Source organism: Equus przewalskii, chromosome 10, assembly GCF_037783145.1.
Source record: "Equus przewalskii isolate Varuska chromosome 10, EquPr2, whole genome shotgun sequence".
Classification (NCBI taxonomy): Eukaryota; Metazoa; Chordata; class Mammalia; order Perissodactyla; family Equidae; genus Equus; species Equus przewalskii.
The window spans coordinates 16,994,383-17,016,088 of NC_091840.1; the positions used below are offsets into that span (position 1 = coordinate 16,994,383).

The 21,706-nt window shown below is 37.0% G+C and overlaps 1 protein-coding gene across 1 annotated transcript in view; it reads right to left on the reverse strand.

The window, feature by feature from the left end:
* The window catches only part of EFCAB3 (EF-hand calcium binding domain 3), a 494,329-nt gene that overhangs the window by 304,487 nt on the left and 168,136 nt on the right, over positions 1 to 21,706 (reverse strand). The window contains exons 39-43 of the mRNA XM_070561747.1: positions 19,497 to 19,601; positions 16,968 to 17,072; positions 12,971 to 13,075; positions 10,524 to 10,628; positions 9,932 to 9,985 (exon numbers count right to left, since the gene is read on the reverse strand). Of these exons, the coding sequence (XP_070417848.1) occupies positions 9,932 to 9,985; positions 10,524 to 10,628; positions 12,971 to 13,075; positions 16,968 to 17,072; positions 19,497 to 19,601 (474 nt within the window). The remainder of the gene's footprint in view (positions 1 to 9,931; positions 9,986 to 10,523; positions 10,629 to 12,970; positions 13,076 to 16,967; positions 17,073 to 19,496; positions 19,602 to 21,706) is intronic.

Sequence of the window (21,706 nt, forward strand, 5' to 3'; positions counted from 1 at the left end):
TGAATCTACTGTAGGTTTCTGCTTTGTGGTTACCTTGAGACTTACATAAAACATCTTATAGATATAATAGTCTATTTTATGCTAACAATTTCAATCATATACAAAAACTCTAACCTTTTAATCTTCTCTTTTATGTTTTTTGATGTCATAATTTATCTCTTTTTATATTGTGTATTCATTAAAAATTATTGTAGCTACATTTATTTTAAATAATCTTGTTCTTTAAACTTTATACCAGAGTTAAGCAGTTAACACTTCACCATATTACAGTATTAGAGTATTCTGAATTTGATTATATACTTACCTTTACCAGTGTGTTGTATATTTTCATTTGTTTTTATGTTGCTAATTAGCATTCTTCCATTTCAGCTGGAAGAATTCCTTTCAGCATTTCTTGTAAGGTAGGTCTGGTGGTGATGAATTTCCATAGCTCTTGTTTGTCTGGGAAAGTTTTATCTCTCCCTCATTTCTGAAGGACAGCTTTGCTGCATAAAGTATTCTTGGTTGGCAGGTTTTTTCTTCCAGCACTTTGAATATATCATCCCACTTTACTCCTCTGTAAAGTTTCTCTGAGAAATTAGCTGATATCATTATGGATATTCTCTTGTAAGTTACAAGCTTCTCTCCTCTTGCTGCTTTTAAGATTCTTTGATTTTTGATGGTTTTAGTATGATGTGTCTTGAAGAGACTCTGTTTAAGTTTATTTTGTTTGGTGACCTCTGAGCTTCATTTACCTTGGATATTCAAATATCCCTGTGAAGTTCTCAGCCATTATTTCTTTTTCCCTTTTTTTGATGAGGAAGATTAGCCCTGAGCTAACATTCATTGCCAATCTTCCTCTTTTTTTGCTTGAGGAAGATTAACCGAGTTAACATCTATGCCAGTCTTCCTCTATTTCGTATGTGGGATGCATCCAAGCATTGGCCATCATATCTTTAAATAAACTTTCTGCCCCCTTCTCCCTCTCCTCTCTTTCTGGAACACCAATGATTCTCAAATTGGTCCTTTTGAGGGTCTCATAAATAAAGTAGGCTTTCTTCATTCTTTCTCATTCTTTTTCCTTTGTTCTCCTCTGACTGGATAATTTCAAAATTCTCATCTTCAATCTCACTGATTCTTTCAACTGCTTGATTAAGTCTGATGTTAATGCTCTCTACTGTATTTTTCACTTCATTCATTGTATTCTTCAGCTCCAGAATCCATTTGGTTCTTTTTTATGACATCTATCTCTTTGTTAAACTTCTCATTTTGTTCATGTATTGTTTCCTGATTTTGCTGAATTTTCTTTGTGTTTTTTTGTAGTTCATTGAAGTTTCCTTAAAAACAGCCACAGTAGTCTCTCCTTATCTGCAGGGGGATACATTCCACAACCCTTAGTGGATGCCTGAAATTGCAGACAGTACTGAACCCTATAAATACTATGTTTTTTCCTATACACACATATCTATGATAAAGTTTAATTTGTAAATCAGGTACAGTAAGAGATTAACAAAAACTAATAATAAAATAGAACAGCTATAACAATATGATATAATCAAAGTTACCATAGATCTTAGCAACCTCAGCATATGATTTCTTTTTTTTTTCTTATTGAGAACTTTTGCCTTTTTACTTAAAGGAAGCACTTTACAGCTTCTCTTCGGCATATCCAAATTGCCAGCATCACTACTCTTGCACTTTGTGATCATTATTATTGCCTGAACATAAGCGCTGTCATACCATAACAGTCCACCTGATAACTGAGACGGCTACTAAGTGACTAACAGGTGGGTAGTGTATACAGTGTGGATATCCCAGACAAAGGGATGATTCACGTCTCAGGCAGGATGGACCAAGATGGTGCAAGATTTTATCATGCTACTCCCAATGGCATGCAATTTAAAACTTACGAATTGTTTATTTCTGGAACTTTGCATTTACTATTTTCACATGGTGGTTTACCATGGGTAACAAACTGTGGAAAGCGAAACCACGGATGAGAGGAGACTATTGTATTTTGAATTCTCTCACCTGGTGAATTGGAGATCTTCACATCCTTGGGTTTGGTTACCAGATTATCGTGATCTTTTGGTACTGTCATGTTTTCTTGATTTTTCATGTTCCTTGGAGATTTAAGTGCTGTATTTGCACATGAAATAGCAGTTTTTACTAACTGCCTTCAAGGGAGACATACCCTTCTGTCAGCCCTGCTAGAGATTCTGAGGCTTTCTTAGACCGTCTACAGATACACTTGCTCTATGCTTCTTGCTCCCTCTTGTGGCAGAAATCTTAAGCTTTTATGCTTTGAATCCCGTAACACACCGGACTGAATGGTGAAAGCCTCTCTTGTTTCCCAAAGGTGGCACTATTGCTCAACTTTCTACACGTACTCACCAGCTGTCCGCCAAAGCCTGCTTGTGCCACCACTGGGAGCACTTACAGAAAGCTGGCCACAGAGTGGAGAGTGTATGTAGGTGATGCATGCAGAGCGCTGGGGTTGCCTGTCAGCCAGCTGGGGGGATCTGCACATGAGGCATTCCTAGCAGCTTGTGCATGCATTTGCTGGAATTCACCCACGTCCCTTTAATGCCCTCCAAGAGTTCTATCTGCCTGTCTCCCAGACTATTTCCACCTCCTAGTCATGAAGCTCCCAATTTAGTATTCTGGACGGGGCAAGAAAGAAATGAGCCCCTTTGGCAGCATCCCACACCACTGGGGAAGCCAGGTGCTCATTCACACATTCTGCTCTCCACAGGATAAATCTCAGGCTGAGGAAGATACTTCTTGGCCCTGAGCTCTGCCGCCTTTGGGGATGTGTGATGTAAGTAATGTCAAACTCTACCTCTTACCCTTTTCAATGCATGAAAACTCATATTTTTTCTTGCTCCAAAAAAAGTGCTGGAACTTCTCTAGAAACCTGGACTTCCACAAAGGCTCTCTTGTCTGTGACTGAGTCAGTGTTCTCCAGGTGCTCCCAGCCTGTAGCTAAGAGGGGCTGGAGCCAGTTCATGGGCCACTGCAGGGTCCACAGCCAGGAGTGGAGTCTGTCTGCCTCTTACCCTACACAAAGGTGGGTGAGACTCCTCCCTGATCCTTTCGTGTATGGTGCTGGGTCCTACAGCTCCCTCAAAGGCACTTTTGTCCAGGGACGGACGCTGAATTTTTTTGTTGTGGGGGGATCAAACAAGAGACATCTTACGTCACCATGATACTGACATCACCCTCATTTTTATTTTTTATGTAATCTAATTTACGCATCTTTTCTTTTATGGTTTCCTTATTTTTCCAACAAATATTAGCGAGAATATATTATTTCCCAAGTATTGGTGATATCACTAAGAACAGAAAAAAGTCCCACGGGGAAAGATGCAGTGAAGATGCATGCAAATAAATACACGTATAAAATAAAGGTCAATGAGGAAAATTAATCGGGCTGAGGAAAGAAGTGTGACTCTGGTCTGAGTGAAAGGCTACATTTTGGACAGTTATGCTCACCACTGAGGAAATGACATTCAAAGAGAAACCTAAATTATAGAAAGAAGAATCAAGATGCACATCCGGAGGAAGTGAGTGGCTCAAGAGTGAACAAGAAGAGCAAGTGCCCTGAAGTAGGAGTGTGGTTGGGATGTTCTAGCAAGTACAGGAAGGCCAATGTGGCTGGAAGGAGTAGAAGAGTGGTAGGAAATAGGGTCAGAAATAAAATCATGGGTCAGAGCACATTGGGCATTGTAGGCCGGGGTGGGGGGGGTCTTGATTTGACCATTTTTTGTCTTGTTTGAGAAATACTTACCTCCCTAAAATCAATGTTTTTCTCAGACATTGGCCATATATGGCCCACGGGCCATATTTGGAGCACTGCCTGCTTTTAAAGAACATTTTGTTGGAATATAGACACACTTACTCAGTTACATATTTTCTGTGGCTGTTTTCGTACTACAATGGCAGAGCTGAGGAGCTGCAACAGAGATCATAAGGTCAGAAAGGTCTAAAACATTATTTGGTCCTTTACAGAAAAAGTTTGCTTATCCTGCCCTATATTTCCTTCAAGAAGTGTCTAATTGAAGACGACAAATATTAAATAGAAGTTTCACATTATTGAGAAACTCTGGCACTTGTAGACTTTAAAATTATTGATGACTTTACTCTTTCTAGAATTTATTGTTTGTGTATAGTATAATATAGGGATCAAATTTTTTTCTATATAAATGAATATTGTGTTAGCACCTTCACTGGACAGTTCATTCTTTTCCCACTGGTTTCTTTTTTCTTTCTTTTTTTGCTTGAGGAAGACAAGCCTTGAGCTAACATCTGTGCCAATCTTCCTCTATTTTATACGTGGGTCATTGCCACAGTATGGTTGATGAGTGGTAAAGGTCCAGGCCTGGGATCGGAACCTGCGAACCCAGGCTGCCAAAGTGGAGTACATTGCACTTAACCACCAGGCCATGGGACCAGCCATCTCATTGCTTTTTAATGTCACATCTTTCATATTACCAAATTCCCATACACGCATGGATTTATATCTGAACTCTCCATTATGTTCAAATGAAATACCCACGTGCCAATGAAATACTGCCTTGATATCTATGTCTTTATAATTACTATATTCCCTTATTGTGTTCTTATTAAAAATTGTCAGCTTTCCTAGACTCAGTGAATTTTTATATACATTTTTGGGATCAATTTGTCAGGTTCCAAACGAAAAAAAGTTGAACATTTGTTTGGCTTTTCATTCAATTTACATATTAAGTAGGAAAAAACATGATATCTTTACAACACTGAGTTTCCCTATCCATGAACATAAGTTTCCTAATATTTGCAGTTTATGTTTTTGTTTAAATCATGAATGGATGTTGAATTGCTTAATGCTTTTTCTGTATCTGTACAAATAGTCATATGGGGTTTCTTCTTGACTCTGTTGATATTGTGAGTTATAATGATTGTTTTCAATGTTGAACAAACTTTACCTTCCTGGGATAAAACCCACTTGGTCGTGATAAATTATCCTTTTTATATGTTGCTGGATTCAATTTCCCAATATTTTTATAGGACTTTTGCACGTGTTCGGAAGTTTTGTTGGACCATTCTCTTCTTGTAATTTCTTTGTCTGGATTGGTATAGAGTAGTGTTGGCCTTATAAAATGAGACAGAAATACTTCTTTCTCTATATTTTTCCAGAGAAATTTTTATAAAATTGTTATCACTTTATTATTTTTCCTTAAATATTTGGGAGAATTTTACAGTGGAGTGATCTGGTCCTAAAGTTTTCCTTATTAGAATGTTTGTTTTTTAATAGATTTTATTTTTTAGAACAGTTTTAGGTTCACAGCAAAATTGAGTGGAAGGTACAGAGATTTCCCATAAACCTCCTGCCCCTACACATGCATAGCCTCCCCCATTATTAAGATCCTCCACCAGAATGGTACATGTGTTATGATTAATGCACATATATTGACACATCATTATCAACCAAAGCCCACAGTTTACATTACAGCTTACTCTAGGTGTTGTACATTCTATGGGTTAGGACAAATGTATAACATGTAGCCACCATTATAGGATCATACAGAATAATTTCATTGCCCTAAACTTCATCCTCCTTTCCATCTAACTCCTGGCAACCAGTGATCTTCTTACTGTCTCCATAGTTTTGCCTTTTTCAGAATGTTGCATAGTTGGAATCATACAGTATGAGCTTTTTTCAGATCGGCTTCTTCCACTTAGTAATATGCAATTAAGATTCCTCCATGTCTTTCCATAGCTTGATAGCTCATTTCCTTTTAGCACTGAATAATATTCCATTGTCTGAAGGTAAAACAGTTTATTTATCCTACTGAAGGACAGGTTACTGGTTGGTTACTTCCAAGTTTTGGCAATTATGAATAAAGCTGCTATAAACATGTGTGTGCAGACTTTTCTGTGGCATAAGTTTTCAACTCTTGAGTAAATACCAAGCAGCATAATTGCTGAATAGTCTGGTAAGAGTGTGTTTAGTTTCGTAAGAAACTGCTGTACTGTCTTCCGAAGTAACTGTACCATTTTGATTTCTCACCAGCAATGAATGAGTTCTGTTGCTCCACATCCTCAGCATGTGGTGGTGTCAGTGTTCCAGATTTTGGCCGTTCTAATAGGTGTGTAGTGGTATCTCACTGTTGTTTTAATTTGTATTTCCCTAATAATATATGATGTAGAACATCTTTTCATATGCCTATTTGCCATCTGTATATCTTCTTTTGTGAGGTATCTGTTAAAGTCTTTGGCCTTCTTAAAATCAAGTTGGGTCCAGCCATATTCAGTCTACTAATAAGCCCATCAAAGCCATTCTTCATTTCTGTGACGGTGTTTTTTTTTTTTTTTTAAAGATTTTATTTTTCTCCTTTTTCTCCCCAAAGCCCTCCGGTACATAGTTGTATATTTCATTGTGGGTCCTTCTAGTTGTGGCATGTGGGACGCTGCCTCAGCGTGGTCCGACGAGCAGTGCCATGTCCGCGCCCAGGATTCGAACCAACGAAACACTGGGCTGCCTGCAGCAGAGCGCACAAACTTAACCACTCGGCCACGGGGCCAGCCCCTCTGTGACGGTATTTTTGATCTCTAGCATTTCTTTTTGGTCCTGTCTTAGGGTTTCCACCTCTCCACTTATGTTGCCTGTCTCTTCTTGTACACTATCTACTTTATCCATTAGACCCCTCAGCATATTAATCATAGTTGTTTTAAATTCCTCATCTCATAGTTCCAACATCCTTGTCATATCTGAGTCTGGTTCTAATGCTTGCTGTCTCTTTCAACTGTGTTTTTTGCCTTTAGGATGTCTTGTAATTTTTTTTTTTTTTTTTTTTTGATAGCTGGCTATGATGTACTGGGTAAAAGTAACTGCTATAAATAGGCCTTTAGTAATCTGGTGGTAAGGTGTATGGGGAGGGGAAGTGTTCTATAGTCCTATGATTAGGTCTCAGTCTTTTAGTGAGCTTGTGCCTCTGGACTGCGAACATCATATGTGCTATGGCTAGAGTGGGCTGGAGTTGGGTATTTCTCTTCCCCCAGGTCAGTTAGGCTCTGATAAAACCTCAGCAGGTTAGGCTATGGTTAAATAGCTTCTCCTTAGGGCCAACGTTGCTAAGAAGAACAGAACACTCTGGTGCATTTCAAAATGGTTACTTCACCTCTCCTGCTGCCAGAAGCACGAGGGGATTTTTCTCCAATATTCACTGTGAGAACCTGGTTGAGTTAATGGAGGTAAAACTCACAAAGATGTGGAGACCCCCTCTATAATTAAGTCTCCTTGGAGTGTTTTGACTCTTAAACGTGTCTGCATTGAGCCTCCAGCAATTCATCAATTATGGTTTAGGTTTTCCTACCCTGGTACTGGTTCCCAGGGAGGTTTTCTGCTCTGGTAAGTTGTGATTCTCTGCATTTGCCTATCTTTCCCTCCAATCTTGGGGCCACAGTTTGCCCTGCGACCTTAGTTCTCATACAGATCCAAGAAGAGTTGTTAATTTTTCAATTTGTTCAGATTTTTACTTGTTGTTAGGACAGAGGGGCTTTCCATTTCATCTAAGTTACCAAATTTATTGACACGTACTTGTTCATACTATTCCCTTATTATCCTGTTAAAGCCAGGTATATTTTCCTGCTACTTACTTTTTAAAAAATTATAGTAAAATACACATCACATCTACCATTTTAACCAATTTTAAGCATACAGTTCAGAGGCATTAAGTACATTCACACTGTTTTGTAACTATCACCACTATCTCCAGAATTTTTCACCTTCCCAAATTGAAAGCCTATACTCATTAAACAACAAACACTCCCCATTCCTCCCTACACCCAGCCTCTGGCAATCACCATTCTACTTTCTGTCTCTATAAATTTCACTACACTAGGTACCCCATAAAATTGGAATCATACAATATTTGTCCTTTTGTGACTGGCTCATTTCACTTAGCAAAATGTCTTCAAGATTCAGCCATGTTGTAGCACGGGTTAGAATCTCCTGTTTTAAAGTTGAATAATATCCCTTTGTATGTATATACCACATTTTGTTTATCCATTCATCAGTTGATGGAGACGTAGATTGTTTCTACTTTCTGGCTATTGTGAAAAATGCTGCAATGAATGTGTGTAAAAGTATCTGAATCCCTGATTTCAATTCTTTTGAATATACACTACAATAGTCTGAATGTTTGTGTCCCCCAAAATTTGCATGTTGAAAACCTAATGTCCAAGTTGATGGTGGTAGGAGGTGGGGCCTTTGGGAGGTGATTAGGTCATGATGACAGAGCCCTTATGAATGGGATTAGTGCCTTTATAAAAGAGACCCCAGAGAGATCCCTTGCCTCTTCCATCTTGAGAGGATACAATGAAAACTCTGCAACCTGAAAAGGGCCCTCACACAACCATGCTGGCATCCTGATCTCAGACAAACAACCTCTGGAACTGTGAGAAATAAATTTCTGTTGTTTACAAGCCACCTAGTCTGTGGTATTTTGTTATAGCAGTCCAAACTAACTAAGACATATACGCAGAAGTGAAATTGCTAGATACAGTAATTCTTGTTTAAGTTTTTTGAGGAACTGCCATACTGTTATTCTTACTGGCTGCACCATTTTACATTCCCACCATCAGTGCACAAGGCTTTCAACTTTTCCACATTCTCACTAACACTTATTATTTTCTGTTGTTTTTAAGTAGCCATCCTATTGCATGTAGGTGGCATCTCATTATAGTCCAGTGTAAGTCTAATTGCTATTCATTTGTAGGTACTCAGAATTCACTGTGGTTGCTTTTAAGATTTCTTTGTTTTGGCATTCTGTGATTTCCCTATGACACGATTAGGCACAGATGTCTTAATTATCATTTCAGGATTCCTTATGTGTCTTGTATTTTAGGATTCATGTCTTTCGATAATCATGAAAAATCACCTATTATGTATTCAGATTGGCATTTTCCTTCATTCTTTCTGTTAGCTCTTTGTACTACTATTGCATGACTCTGCATATCTCTCACTCTAAGATTCGTGTCTCCTACTTCCTCCTTTGTATTTTTAATCTTTGTGTCTCTATGCTGGAATCTTGGTAATTTTTTCAGAGTTATAGTCCAGTTATCCAATCATTTCTTCAGTAAAATCTAATCTGCTATTTAATGAAACCATTGCATTTTTAAATTTTCAAGTCAGACTTTTCATTTCTAGAAATTTTACTTTGACTCTTTTCAAATCAACTTTTCCCTGTGGTAGTTTCTTTTCCTTTTAAAATTATTTCCATTTTTCTTTTATGAATTTAATCATTTAAAGCATATTTACTTTATAGTCTATATAAAATATTTGTATCACACAAAGTCTTTGAGGTTTGGGGTTTTTTCATTGTATCTATTGGCATTAAGGTATATTTTTTCATACCTTTTGTAATTTTTTATTTCAAGCTCATTTTAAGAAAGGTTTTATAGGGAAAATCTTGTTGACCATGGTATGAGGGTGGATTTCTTGAACACTGGAGTTACTACAATCCTGGTACTAACTTTTTGGTTTGTGGGTTCTGGTTCATGCAAAAAGTACAAACATGAACTGTAACTCATGTGAATATCAGTCCACAGCCATGAATTTTCAAAGAAGACATTTCACTCATGGTCTCAGAGCCCATGACTATACAGATAAACTTCCTTTTACCTACTTGTGCTAACGAGACATTTTTCTGGTTTACCATTTCACTAAGGGTGAAGTTATTCAAGGGTCCTGCTTTTACATGGGTTTTCACTTAAATCTTAAGGTTAAAGAATAGTACAGGAGACCGTTTGGTAAAATATGTACAGAAAATATCTCTGGAAAAAACATTAATATGGTTTTACACACACACACACACACACACACAAACAGTGGCAGGATTCTAAATTTAGAGAATGTAAACACATATATTCCAGATTTATCTGTTTTTTCATTATACTTATCACTCACCTTTAAGAGTTTTCACACCATCCATCAAGCTATTCTGATCCAGTTTTCCATGAGCTATAAGAAAGACATACATCAGACTACACCAATGAGAGACTAAGTTAGGCATTACCAAAACTTAATTTTGGAAAGACAGGCATCATATTTTACCCCATAAAAGGTCTAACTTAATTTTATGTAATCAAAACACAATAACAAGTAGAAAAAATTCTGAATATGGCTCCCAGACACCTGAGGAAGTTATTGTTGGCCCTCTACAATGCTGAAACACACACTTCTTAATTCTCTATGCCACCCTTTCATTTCTCCATTTTTCCCTTTTTACTTTCCCGTATTTCCCTGCTTAGTCTTCAGGATGCCTTCTGACTGGAATCAAAAGTAAGATACTTCCTTGTCCTAAAATCAGGTTAGTGATTGAAGGGACGGGTGATTCTACAAATGAAGTGACACGGTTGGGATTACTTCTCAAGGTAGAACTGCATGATTCCTTCTAAATCCTCTTTTCTTTATCAAATGGAAATAATTTTGGAAGTTCTCAAAAAATAAACACAATTCTAAGTTCCTTAAAGGCTACATTGTTATTTTAAATGCTCACCATCAGCTGGCAGATATTTCTGTAACTCCAAGCATTCCTTATCTGTGAGCTCTATCCCAATTTTTTCCAGAGTATTTTCAATATCACTGACATTAATTTCTCCTCCTTCAAAGAAAGAAACGTTAGTAGATGAGAATTTTGAATATGACCTAAAATCTCCCAAATATTAAAAACAAAATCATTTGTCTATTTGGAGGCAGATTCAACAGCTAGGAACAAAGTAGAATGAGATCTTTATACTAACAGCCATCATGGAAGTAGAATTTTTCCCTTAATCCAAAAAATTCAGTATCTATAATTATGGAGTAAAGCAATTAAAACAAGATGTAAGTGGTTTGAGGGATTCCAAGTTATTTAAAATATCATAGATAGGTGACCCAAATTCAGTATCTGTTACCCCTTATTCGTGAGTGTTGTATATTTAGTTTTACTTCATTACTTAGTGTTAATTCAGTGTAATGTTCATTTGCTTTTGGGAACATTTAGTTCTATTATAGAAGTTAAGTAAGTTTATATTAAACATTTAAATCTTTTAAGATGTTTTCAATATAGATGAGTAGTTTTTAAGTAGAGGATATCTAAGTTATATAGAAAGGAACGGAAGAACTGAGCAGTACCTAATATTCATGAGGCATTAAATATACATAAAGCACCTGTTCACTAAATATACCTGTTAAACTAAATATATAAGAAGTTCTAAATAATTATGACACACTAAAATTGCTTAAGGCACTAAAAGAGGCACTAAAAATTCAGGATATGGCAAATATTCATGAGACTCCTTATTCAAATGAATTTAATTTGGCCACCCATTGGTAACACACATTTAGGCCTCATGGGTCCTTTGCCCAAGAAACAGAAAACCTATGGCTCTTTAGTAACCTTACTGGCAAGCTACATCTATTAGCTAGATAAACTTGTTCCCTATGTCTCGCTGAAAGAGCAAGTTTGTGTCACCAGCTAGAGCACTTATCATCTGTGGTCCCATTTGCCTGAACCTCAACTCTGGTCCTTGTAACCACATCATCAACAAGGAAGACTAATGCATCAGAGAGACACAAAACTTATTATGCACATTGTGTACCCTAGATTCATGTAGTGTGGTCCTTCCATTCACCCAACCCTAACTTTGTTAATTTATTCCATATTTTCCCTTTTGCTTCTTGTTGTGCGTTTTAAAATGATTCACTGGGGCCAGCCCCATGGCCGAGGGGTTAAGTTCGTGCACTCCACTTTGGCAGCCCAGGGTTTCGCGGGTTCAGATCCTGGGTGTGGACATGGCACGGCTCATCAAGCCATGCTGAGGTGGCATCCCACATAGCACAACCAGAAGGACCTATAACTAGAATATACAACTATGTACTGGGGGTCTTTGGAGAGAAGAAGAAGAAAAAAGAAGAAGATTGGTAACAGATGTTAGCTCAAGTACCGATCTTTAAAAAAAAAATGATTTGCTAAACTGTGTGATTGAAGCATTTTAACTGGGTCCATGAGCCTTTCTGTTCTGTGAACTATGGGCTAGTTTGCCTGGTAGTGTACTTGGAGACTGAAAGTGGTAAAAGTTAGAGAGTAAATTAACAAAAATATATTTTATATTTTATAGAACAGAGCCTATGCTACGCAATGATGGAATTAAATTCATCTTAATAAGATGAGCAAGTATTGATTTGTCTAAGGTTGTAAGACACCCAGGGAATGTTCCAGACAGACACTTCTTAGCCCCACTCGAATGTTCTCAGATTAATATCTTTAACTTTTCCTTATTTGGTTTGAGAATTAGTTTAGTCCTAATTCAGAATTTACTAAACGCTAAAGTTTGTCTCTAGCCCATCAAGGGAGATGAGAAGTCTGGGAACATAGTCCTTGGACAATGGAGTCTGGTTCAGGAATGTGAGGTGTAAGCAGAAGCATAAGTGGGCAGGTAGGCATTCAGGCATTCCGCACATTCAGGAATGTGTGGCTTCATGGTCATTTTCCCTTCTGGGGCGTCTGGAGGACTTTGCCAAGTTTATCTGGTATAGGAAATAGGTCCCACATTTCTCATTCCTCCCTTATCCCGACTTAATAAATGTCCTTAGAAAAGGTGGTGGGGTGGGGACAGAAATTGTTTTTAATAATTTCCCACTTTTGGCTATGGCTTTCTTTCCTCTCTTAATTTTTTTCAATTTTCCTGTGTTAAAGTTTATTCTATTCTATGTATCCTATTCCCTTCTCTCCACAGCATTCTCTTTCTCTAATTCTGTCCAAGTCTAATAGTGGACCTGGCCATACTCTCAACTGAAACAAAGTTGCTGAAAATGTCAAGCGGCAAAACATGTTTACTTTCAGTCTGAGTTATCTTTAATGTCTTCTGTATTAATGGCAAATAAGGATTTTCAGAGATTCTTTTATAGAAGCCTATGTTCTCCAGATGTCCTGAGCAATTCAAATATATTTTAAATACTCACCATCAGCTGGTGAACTGTGTGTCAGATCATTAATTTCCTTTTCTGTAAGGTTCATCCCCATGTCTTGCAAAAGAGTATTCACTTTATTGACATCAATAACCCCTCCTTGTGAAAAAGAATATGAGAAAAACTTATTAACTCTGAAATTTGACCATTGATATTACTTCTATCAGTAAGCAGTATTATGATTATCAGTCTTATGAGGAAGACCAAGATTTAATAAAGTCCGTTCAAATATATTGAAGGGGTCAATAAGAGTGTTAGAATTGAAATATTCTAGGTGGTTGAGCAATTTCTCAATCATTTACAGCAAATGGAAAAATAAATCAAAATATGGCTAACAATGAGTAGAGTTTATTTTTGTTTTCTGAACTCCCAGATTAGATACCTCAACTCCTGACAAAAATCTGTAATCAAATTTTCTTTCCATTTATTTTATGTTATTCAGACCAAACTTCCTGCTGAAAACAACTGAAATCTTGGACAAAATATAAAAAGTACCTCCTTGAAAGCACTGAAGAGTTGATAAGAGAGTGAGACATTACTAATCCAAAATCTAATGAAAAGTAGGAACCTGGGGGGATGCAGAACACTCTTACTGTTTTTGTTCAAGTGATATTTGTTGAATCTGGACTTGAACTTTAATGTTGATGGCCTCATGGAGTGTAGGTGAACAGTCAAAGACCTGGATCTGTCCAAAAGGAGATCCTCTTCCCATAAGGCTGGGAACCTAAAAAGCTAAACCTTCAGGATAAGAGGAAATAAGAGGTAAACCCAGCTCACCCCATCTACAACCCAAGGGGACTATAAGTGGTGGTGAGAAGTTGCCCCGGGGCAGAGAAAGCAGAGGGGAAATCATCCCTGAGATGTTGAGTATAAGCAGGCCCTTGCACAGATTTTCAGCTCAAGTTTACCTCACTGGGATGGATCACAAAATCTCACTCATTTTGCACTGATCCTGTCCAAGTGCCAGCAGAAGCCAAGGCAAGTATTCCTTAGCAATGTGCTTCCATTCCTGGCCTCAAAGACTTCTTTCAATAATTTTCCAAGGAAAATTGCTCATAGTCACAAGAATCAAACATATAGTAAAACAAGATACTTGAGAGAGAATAAGCAGAAATAATAGGCAGCAGCAGCAACATACTCAAAAAAACTTCAGATTTAGGAATTATCAGGCACAAATTACAAAACTATTGTGTTTACTATGTTTAAAGAAATGGAAAGTAAACTAGAAAATACCTGCAAGAAGCAATAAAAAATGACCCAGTATAGCTGAAGAAGAAAAAAAAATTAGAAATGAAAAGAAGAAGGGGAAGGGGAGGAAGGAAACAAACAGCCATATCAGAACATGAAGGGCACCCTGAGCTATACAGACCAGTGACTCTAGGGCCACAGGCGAATCCCTTGGGGCAACCTGTGGCCTAGCACCAGGCAGAGGTGCTGCCTCTCTTTCCTGAGCTTCTTAGTGGGCAGCTCATGATGTCTGTGGAGCACTTTGACTGGCACACACCTACTGAGGCATCTATGGCATTCTCTGCACCCATGGAGGCCTGAGCTACAGCCAAGTGGGTACATCATCACATTGTCTAATCTTTTTTTTTTTTTTTTTTTTAGATTTTTTATTTTATTTTTTCTCCCCAAAGCCCCCCAGTACACAGTTGTATATTCTTCGTTGTGGGTCCTTGTAGTTGTGGCATGTGGGACGCTGCCTCAGCGTGGTTTGACGAGCAGAGCCATGTCCGTGCCCAGGATTCAAACTGACGAAACACTGGGCCGCCTGCAGCGGAGCGCGCGAACTTAACCACTCGGCCACGGGGCCAGCCCCACACATTGTCTAATCTTGACTCAGAATAATTCAGATCCATATTGAATGTGAAAGATTTTGATGTTCAATCTAAATTTGAAATGATAGTCAATACTTCTGTACCAAAGAAAACAAGAATTGTGTACTATACGCCTTCATATTTCTTCATCTTGGAATTTTCACTTGGCATGATAATAAGCAGTTACATGTGATAAGTCCTCTGACCACCTAAGTGGTTTCCAAACCTTAAGAAATCAATCATTTTCTCACTAGGAAATATGCTACACAGCAAACGAAAGATTAAAAAAAAAGCAAAACAAATACCCTACTACTAAAAGTCACACAAAAAAGACATTTACATAAAAAACAGCCAGATCTGGGGTGGATGGGGGAATCCATCTGTGTGTGTGTATGGGGGGGAGGGTAGTGAAGGGTTAGATGTACCTATGTTAAAACATTATAAAGCTGTTATACTGAAAGCAATTTAATATCAATGCACGAATAAGCAGACCAACAAATTAGAATATGAATTCCAAAAATAGACAAGTACATATAGAAATCAAGTATACAGTTAAGATGGCATCTCAAATTTTAGGGAGAGGTAAAAGACTTTTAAATAAATAATTTGGGGCAACTGCATAGCCATTTTCAAGAAGGAAAAATAGGTCTTTATTTCCTGATGGAATGCAATGTGACGTACACCGTATCACTTATGAAATATTCTTGTCAAAAATGTTGAAACTGAAAATAATTAAGCCATTAGAGTTAACTTCTAGTTTATAGAGAATACACGGCATACAGAAACAAGATAAATGAGAAAACTGACAAATTTAGTATATGGGAAATTCTACAAGACAACTGGCAACGGACAGTTTCCTCAATAAATCAGAGCCTGAAAAAAAGAGGGGGAGGGTGGAGGAAAAGCTGTAGATTACATGAGATTTAAGCATCATAACGGATGCAATGTGTAAACCTTGTTTGGCTGTTTATTTGATTAAACTAACTATAAAAAATATTTTAGAGCTAAGTGGGGAAATTTAAAATTAAAGTATATAATGCAACTGCAGTTATGTAAAAAATGGTCCATATTTTTAAGAGATGCATACTGAAGTATGGAGGGACAAAATGAAATGGGATCTGCTCTGAACAATTTCAGTAAGAAAAATAAAAATAAAGGAAAAGAAGCAAGTGTGACAAAATCTTCAAATTGTTGAACCTAGGTGATGGGTATATGTTAGTGCACTATATTATTATTATTATTATTTTTTTTTTTAGGAAGATTAGCCCTGAGCTAACATCTGTTGCCAATCCTCCTCTTTTTGCTGAGGAAGACTGGCCCTGAGCTAACATCCGTGCCCATCTTCCTCTACTTTATATGTGGGATGCCTACCACAGCATGGCTTGCCAAGCAGTGCCATGTCCGCACCCAGGATCCGAACCAGCGAACCCCGGGCTGCCAAAGAGGAATGTGCGCACTTAACTACTGCGCCACCGGGCCAGCCCCATAAATTATTTTTTCTGCTTTGATGTATATTTGGAAACATTTATAATAGCCAAAAGGTGGAAAGAACACAAATGACCATCAACTGATGAATGTATAAACAAAATTACTGAATTTGAAAATTGGCATTTTCTTGCGGAAGAATTCTTCAGTTGTGTTGAAAAGTCCCATGAATTGTAAGGCACTTAGTATCCCTGACACTTAGGGAATTTAATGCTAATGGTACCCACTCTTACAATCACTTGTGACAATCAAATACGCCCTAACATACTTCTAAAGCCCCATGTGGCTGCTTTGGTCAAGTACCACAATGATTGTTCTGATCAATGATGTCTGAGGGGCAGTCATAGAAATGTTCTACAGAAATTCAAATATACCAACTCAATATTTGGGTGAGAAAATTGGTCTGAAGATATAAATCTGAACATTTTCAGGATATAGGGATGGTGGGGGTGAAAAGAAGTTTTTCTAGAGCGAGTGTTCAATGAAACAATGAACTGAAGACAGAACTTTATTCTGCTCCCTGGGATTTATAAAATGAAGAAATAGGACTTTTACATGAGGAATTAATTCTTTCTTAAGATCTATAAAATATCTTTTGGGTACCAATGTCACTAGTTGTAGAAATTATCATATTCATGTTCACAAGCGCAAACTTTCTTCAAAGGCACAGTCATTTCTAAAATACTCACCAGCAAGTAGCAGGTTTTCTGTCAGTTTTTCCTGTTCCTTTTCTGTGAGCTTAATTCTCATTTCTCCCAGAATGCTGTCCAAATTACTCACACTAATGTTCCCTCCTTAGAAAAGCAAAAGAGATGAATAATGACCAAAATGGAATGTTTCCAAAATATTAAAAATATATTCATTTCTGTGTATTATTAATTTAATTAGACTGTATTGCTGATATGAAAAAAGAGGAAATATAATTCACATCTTTGAAGTATCATTTCACATTTTTAATGGGACTATGAGACTAATTTGACTCTTCTAATTGTTCAGAAAAATTCAATACGATGGATAAAACTAGAACCTATTTCCTTTTACCTTAGCTAGGGGACAACCTGAGATAGCAAAATGTGCCTAAGGTAGTTTAGCACCTAAAACTGCAGCCCACAGAGCTCACTCTTCCAAACAATAATGAGGAGTCATTCTCATTTGCTTGAACTCCCAGATCATTTCTGCTGAGTAGTTGCTAATGCTTCACCTCAATGTTCGCTACATATACCTAGATTTGACTTTTAAAATATTTTCATCTCGGGGGCTGGCCCCGTGGCCGGGTGGTTAAGTTCGCGCGCTCCGCTGCAGGCGACCCAGTGTTTCGTTGGTTCGAATCCTGGGCGTGGACATGGCACTGCTCATCAAACCACGCTGAGGCAGCGTCCCACATGCCACAACTAGAAGGACCCACAACGAAGAATAGACAAATATGCACTGGGGGGCTTTGGGGAGAAAAAGGAAAAAAAATTAAATCTTTAAAAAAAAAAAATTTTCATCTTATTTCCACTCTCCTTGTCCCCAATTTGTTTTCTTTTCTGTGACTCTTCCCTGTCCTTTTGAGGTCTTTGGAAACCTCAACATTGCTTGTGATTCATAGTGAAAGAAGTTGCTGAGGGGCCGGCCCAGTGGTGCAGTGATTAAGTGCGTACTTCCGCTTTGGCGGCCTGGGGTCCGCCAGTTTGGATCCCAGGTGCGGACATGGCACTGCTCATCAAGCCATGCTGTAGCAGGCGTCCACATATAAAGTAGAGGAAGATGGGCACAGATGTTAGCTCAGGGCTAGTCGTCCCCAGCAAAAAAAAAAAAAAAAAAAAAGTTGCTGATATAACAAACAATATTTTAAGTTTTTAAGACAGCGTTTATTTCTATCTAGAGCTGTCTTCTGTGCATTTTTTAAATGTCTTCTTAGTGCCAAATTAGTAGCTTTAGAGATTCTTTTCATCACTTCATAAGTCGAAGACCTCCTGAGTGGCTAAATGCTATACTAAGCGTCCAGTTCTTAATTTTCAAGTTCTTTCTCAGACTTTTAAGTTCCTTTTTTGTGAGAGTCAACCTCATGTTTTCCAGAACAGTGTATAATTTATTGATATCAATCATCTGCTCACCTTTAGGAAATTGAGAGGAATAAAGCCAAATTTTAGTGACTCTTACATGTGACCAAAACTATTAATTCCTGTATAATACAGTTATAAGTTTTAGCACAAAGACCATGGCTAAATATGGTCTGTTCAAATGTTTAAAGATGTTCAGTGATAGAGTTAGGATCAAGTCCCTTCCCTTGACCACTCCACACAGCAGAAAGTTTTAAAGGAAAGCGAGGAACTGCTGAGTGAAATACAGCAGTGGGGATAATAAATTTCCTACTTCTATCCAGTAAGTATGCTTTTGTGTTGATGACATCTAGATAAATTTTTCTTTTTCTGAGTAAATTTCCTTAGCAATTACTAATTTTTTATTAATCACTCTTCAGACTAGACTTTATTTTCTTCTTTGCTATAAATTGCAAATTTTCAATAAATTATTAAACTTCTCCCCTAAGATATAACATAGATTATCTGCAAAAGTACAGATGGATTATAAGAAGTATAAACATGCCATCAGAATGGTTGAAGGATGGCAGGTATCAAAATTTACTATCTTCTGTCTTTTGCTCATCTTTAAAGGTCTTCATACCATCCATCACCCTACTATGATAGATCTATCAGCTTTAAGAAAGATACAAATCAAAATCTCACCAAGGTGATATAAAGATTCATTAAGGCAGTATAGAAGGCATCATTTCACAAAGTCAGACTTTATACTTCCATACAAAGTACAAATTTACTCTCAATAATTTTTTTAAAAATATGAAATGGAGAAAATTCCTAATAAGCTGGCAGTTTAGGCAGTTATTGCTGGGACTCCAGCATGCAGAACCACCTCTCACCACCACCATCTCCCATTTATTCTTTGTAATTTCTCATTTATTTCCACTTTAATACTTTTCAATGCCTTCCTTTTTCTCTTTTTAAAGTTTAGGACTCACAATGGATTCAACAATAATAGCCAGCATTTCTCATCCATGGTCACAGGATTTCTGACTATAGTCAACTGATTCCCAAACTAAAAATGAGGTGACACAGTATTTCTTCTTGAGATAAAACAGTAACACCTTTTAAATGTTTTTTTGAACATTCTTTCTTTTTCACTTAGATAGGAAATAGCATTGTTATAGAAATTATTACCATCAGTTGGCAGATTGTTCACCAACTCCCAGTGTTTCTCATCTTTGAGTTCTATTCCCATGTTTCCTGGAACTTTTTTCATGTTATTGAAAACAACCTCTCCTCCTTTAAAGCAAAAGAAATAGAGAGTTCCGGCATTATTGTGAATGACGTCATGATTACATAGAATTTTTTTAAAAAAGTCTTTGCAGCATTTACATCCACCTGCTGGGCGAACAGAGACCTGACCTAACAAATAGGCCATTGTGCCTTCAGACAGACTTTCTTGTTAACACTAGTATAATCTCTGAATGACGGTCAAGGCAACAGAACATGGAATTATGAGTATAAACTTTGTAGTAAATTAGGATAATATAGATTGCTGATATAAATAGTCTTATCAGCAGATACTTGCTTTATTTTGACCTCTAACTGCATCAAAACTTTCCTTCACCATTTACTGTGTTAACTAGAATTTAGCTTTCCTACCATAAGATATGCTAATTATTGGGCAAAGATTCTAGATAGTAACTTTGGAAACCACAAAGAGTACTGAAATTTCATTGCTAAAATTTTGATAATACACTATCTAACTCTAAGCATTTACACGTAAACATTTTTTAAAGAAGTGTGGGGATAGCAGTTTTTTTAAAAAAGTGTATACAATCATGATGTGGAAAGAGCATTAAATTATAAGTTAACAAAAAGAATTCGGTTCTTAGATTTCTAGTAGCATCTTACTCTTAGGTGTTACTCTGAGATGTTACCTGTAACAGCTTTTACTCCATTCATTAAGATACTGACATCAACCTTCCCATTAGCTATAATAAAAGACTTAGTTGAGATCCAAAAAAAATACAGCTTTAGAGTAAAAACATAAAGTACTTATACTGTGAAAAAACTCCAGGCAGAGTCCATTATTTCCCTTATTTTATTTGAATACATTTCCAATTCATAATTTCAGGCTTTATGGGATTCAATCTATATTAGCAAAATGGACTCTGAGTCTAGGAAAAATATTTTGTGATGCTACATTACTTCATAAACTCAATCATTTTTTTCTCTGGAAACTCACTTCTAGCAGGGACACAAAATTCACGCAGGTACCAACAGTAAAAAAACGTAAAGACCATTATTCTCACTACATGTCTTTTACTAATACACTTTCTCCTATTCTTTTAACCACTGTGTCCGTTTCAGAATGGTTGATGACTAATTATTACTCTGCCATTGCAGCAATTATTAGTTCCTTATTACTTAACAAAATTATCATTTTTTTCTTACTCTTTTCTACTAATTTCAGTTCATCTCTTGATTCATCTTTCCACATTCAAATTCTCTATTCACTTATTAATTCATACATAAAGTGAGACAGATATAAAGCCTCATAATAAAGTGTGCTAAGTGCGATGATTGAGACAACCTTCTAAGGATATAAAATAACAGAGAGAGATAACTAATGCTATAGTTACACTAGAGACCTATAGAGGTAGAAGGAGGAGGTGTAGACAGGGCTTCAAAAAGTGCTTTGTAGAAGGTGCCTTAAAGGATGTATCAGGTTATACAGTTCATATGTGCACGCCCACGTGGCAGAGTTTGGGAGGTGGAAGACAGTATTCCACTTGGATGTAACAATGTAAATATAACAGTATAAGCACTAAATGAGTAACATGATATACGTGATCCCTCACACACCATGAGGCTCAGACTGTATTATTATGAATACTCTGAGTTTAACACAAAGATTCATCCTACTTTTTATTTCTCAAAAGAAATTATAAGGATCCCTAACTTAGAAATTCAGCAGGTGATTTCCAGTTTAGCCTTTATTATATGGACCCATTTGAAGGTGATAGCAATGATGATGAAACACTTTGAGAAACAGTGGGAATATAAAGAGAATTAAGCAACAAAACTATATCTTCTATATGAATTAAACTCATAATCCAGTTATAATATAAAATTAAAAACTTCAACACAAAGTGATAAATGCAACACAATATGATGACCTGAGAAGTTCATAGAAACTTCCTGGAGAATGGACTCTCTTGCATGTTGAAAAATGAATAGGTATTGTCCAGGTAAAGTGGCAGAGCTATGGATTTTCTGGCTAGAGGGGACAGCATAAAAATAAATGGCATCAGAAAAAAACACGTCTTCTGCTTGCTGAAAAGTATAAATGGGTTGAGGTTGCTAGTATATAAACTGCAAAGCAAGGCATGATAAAATAT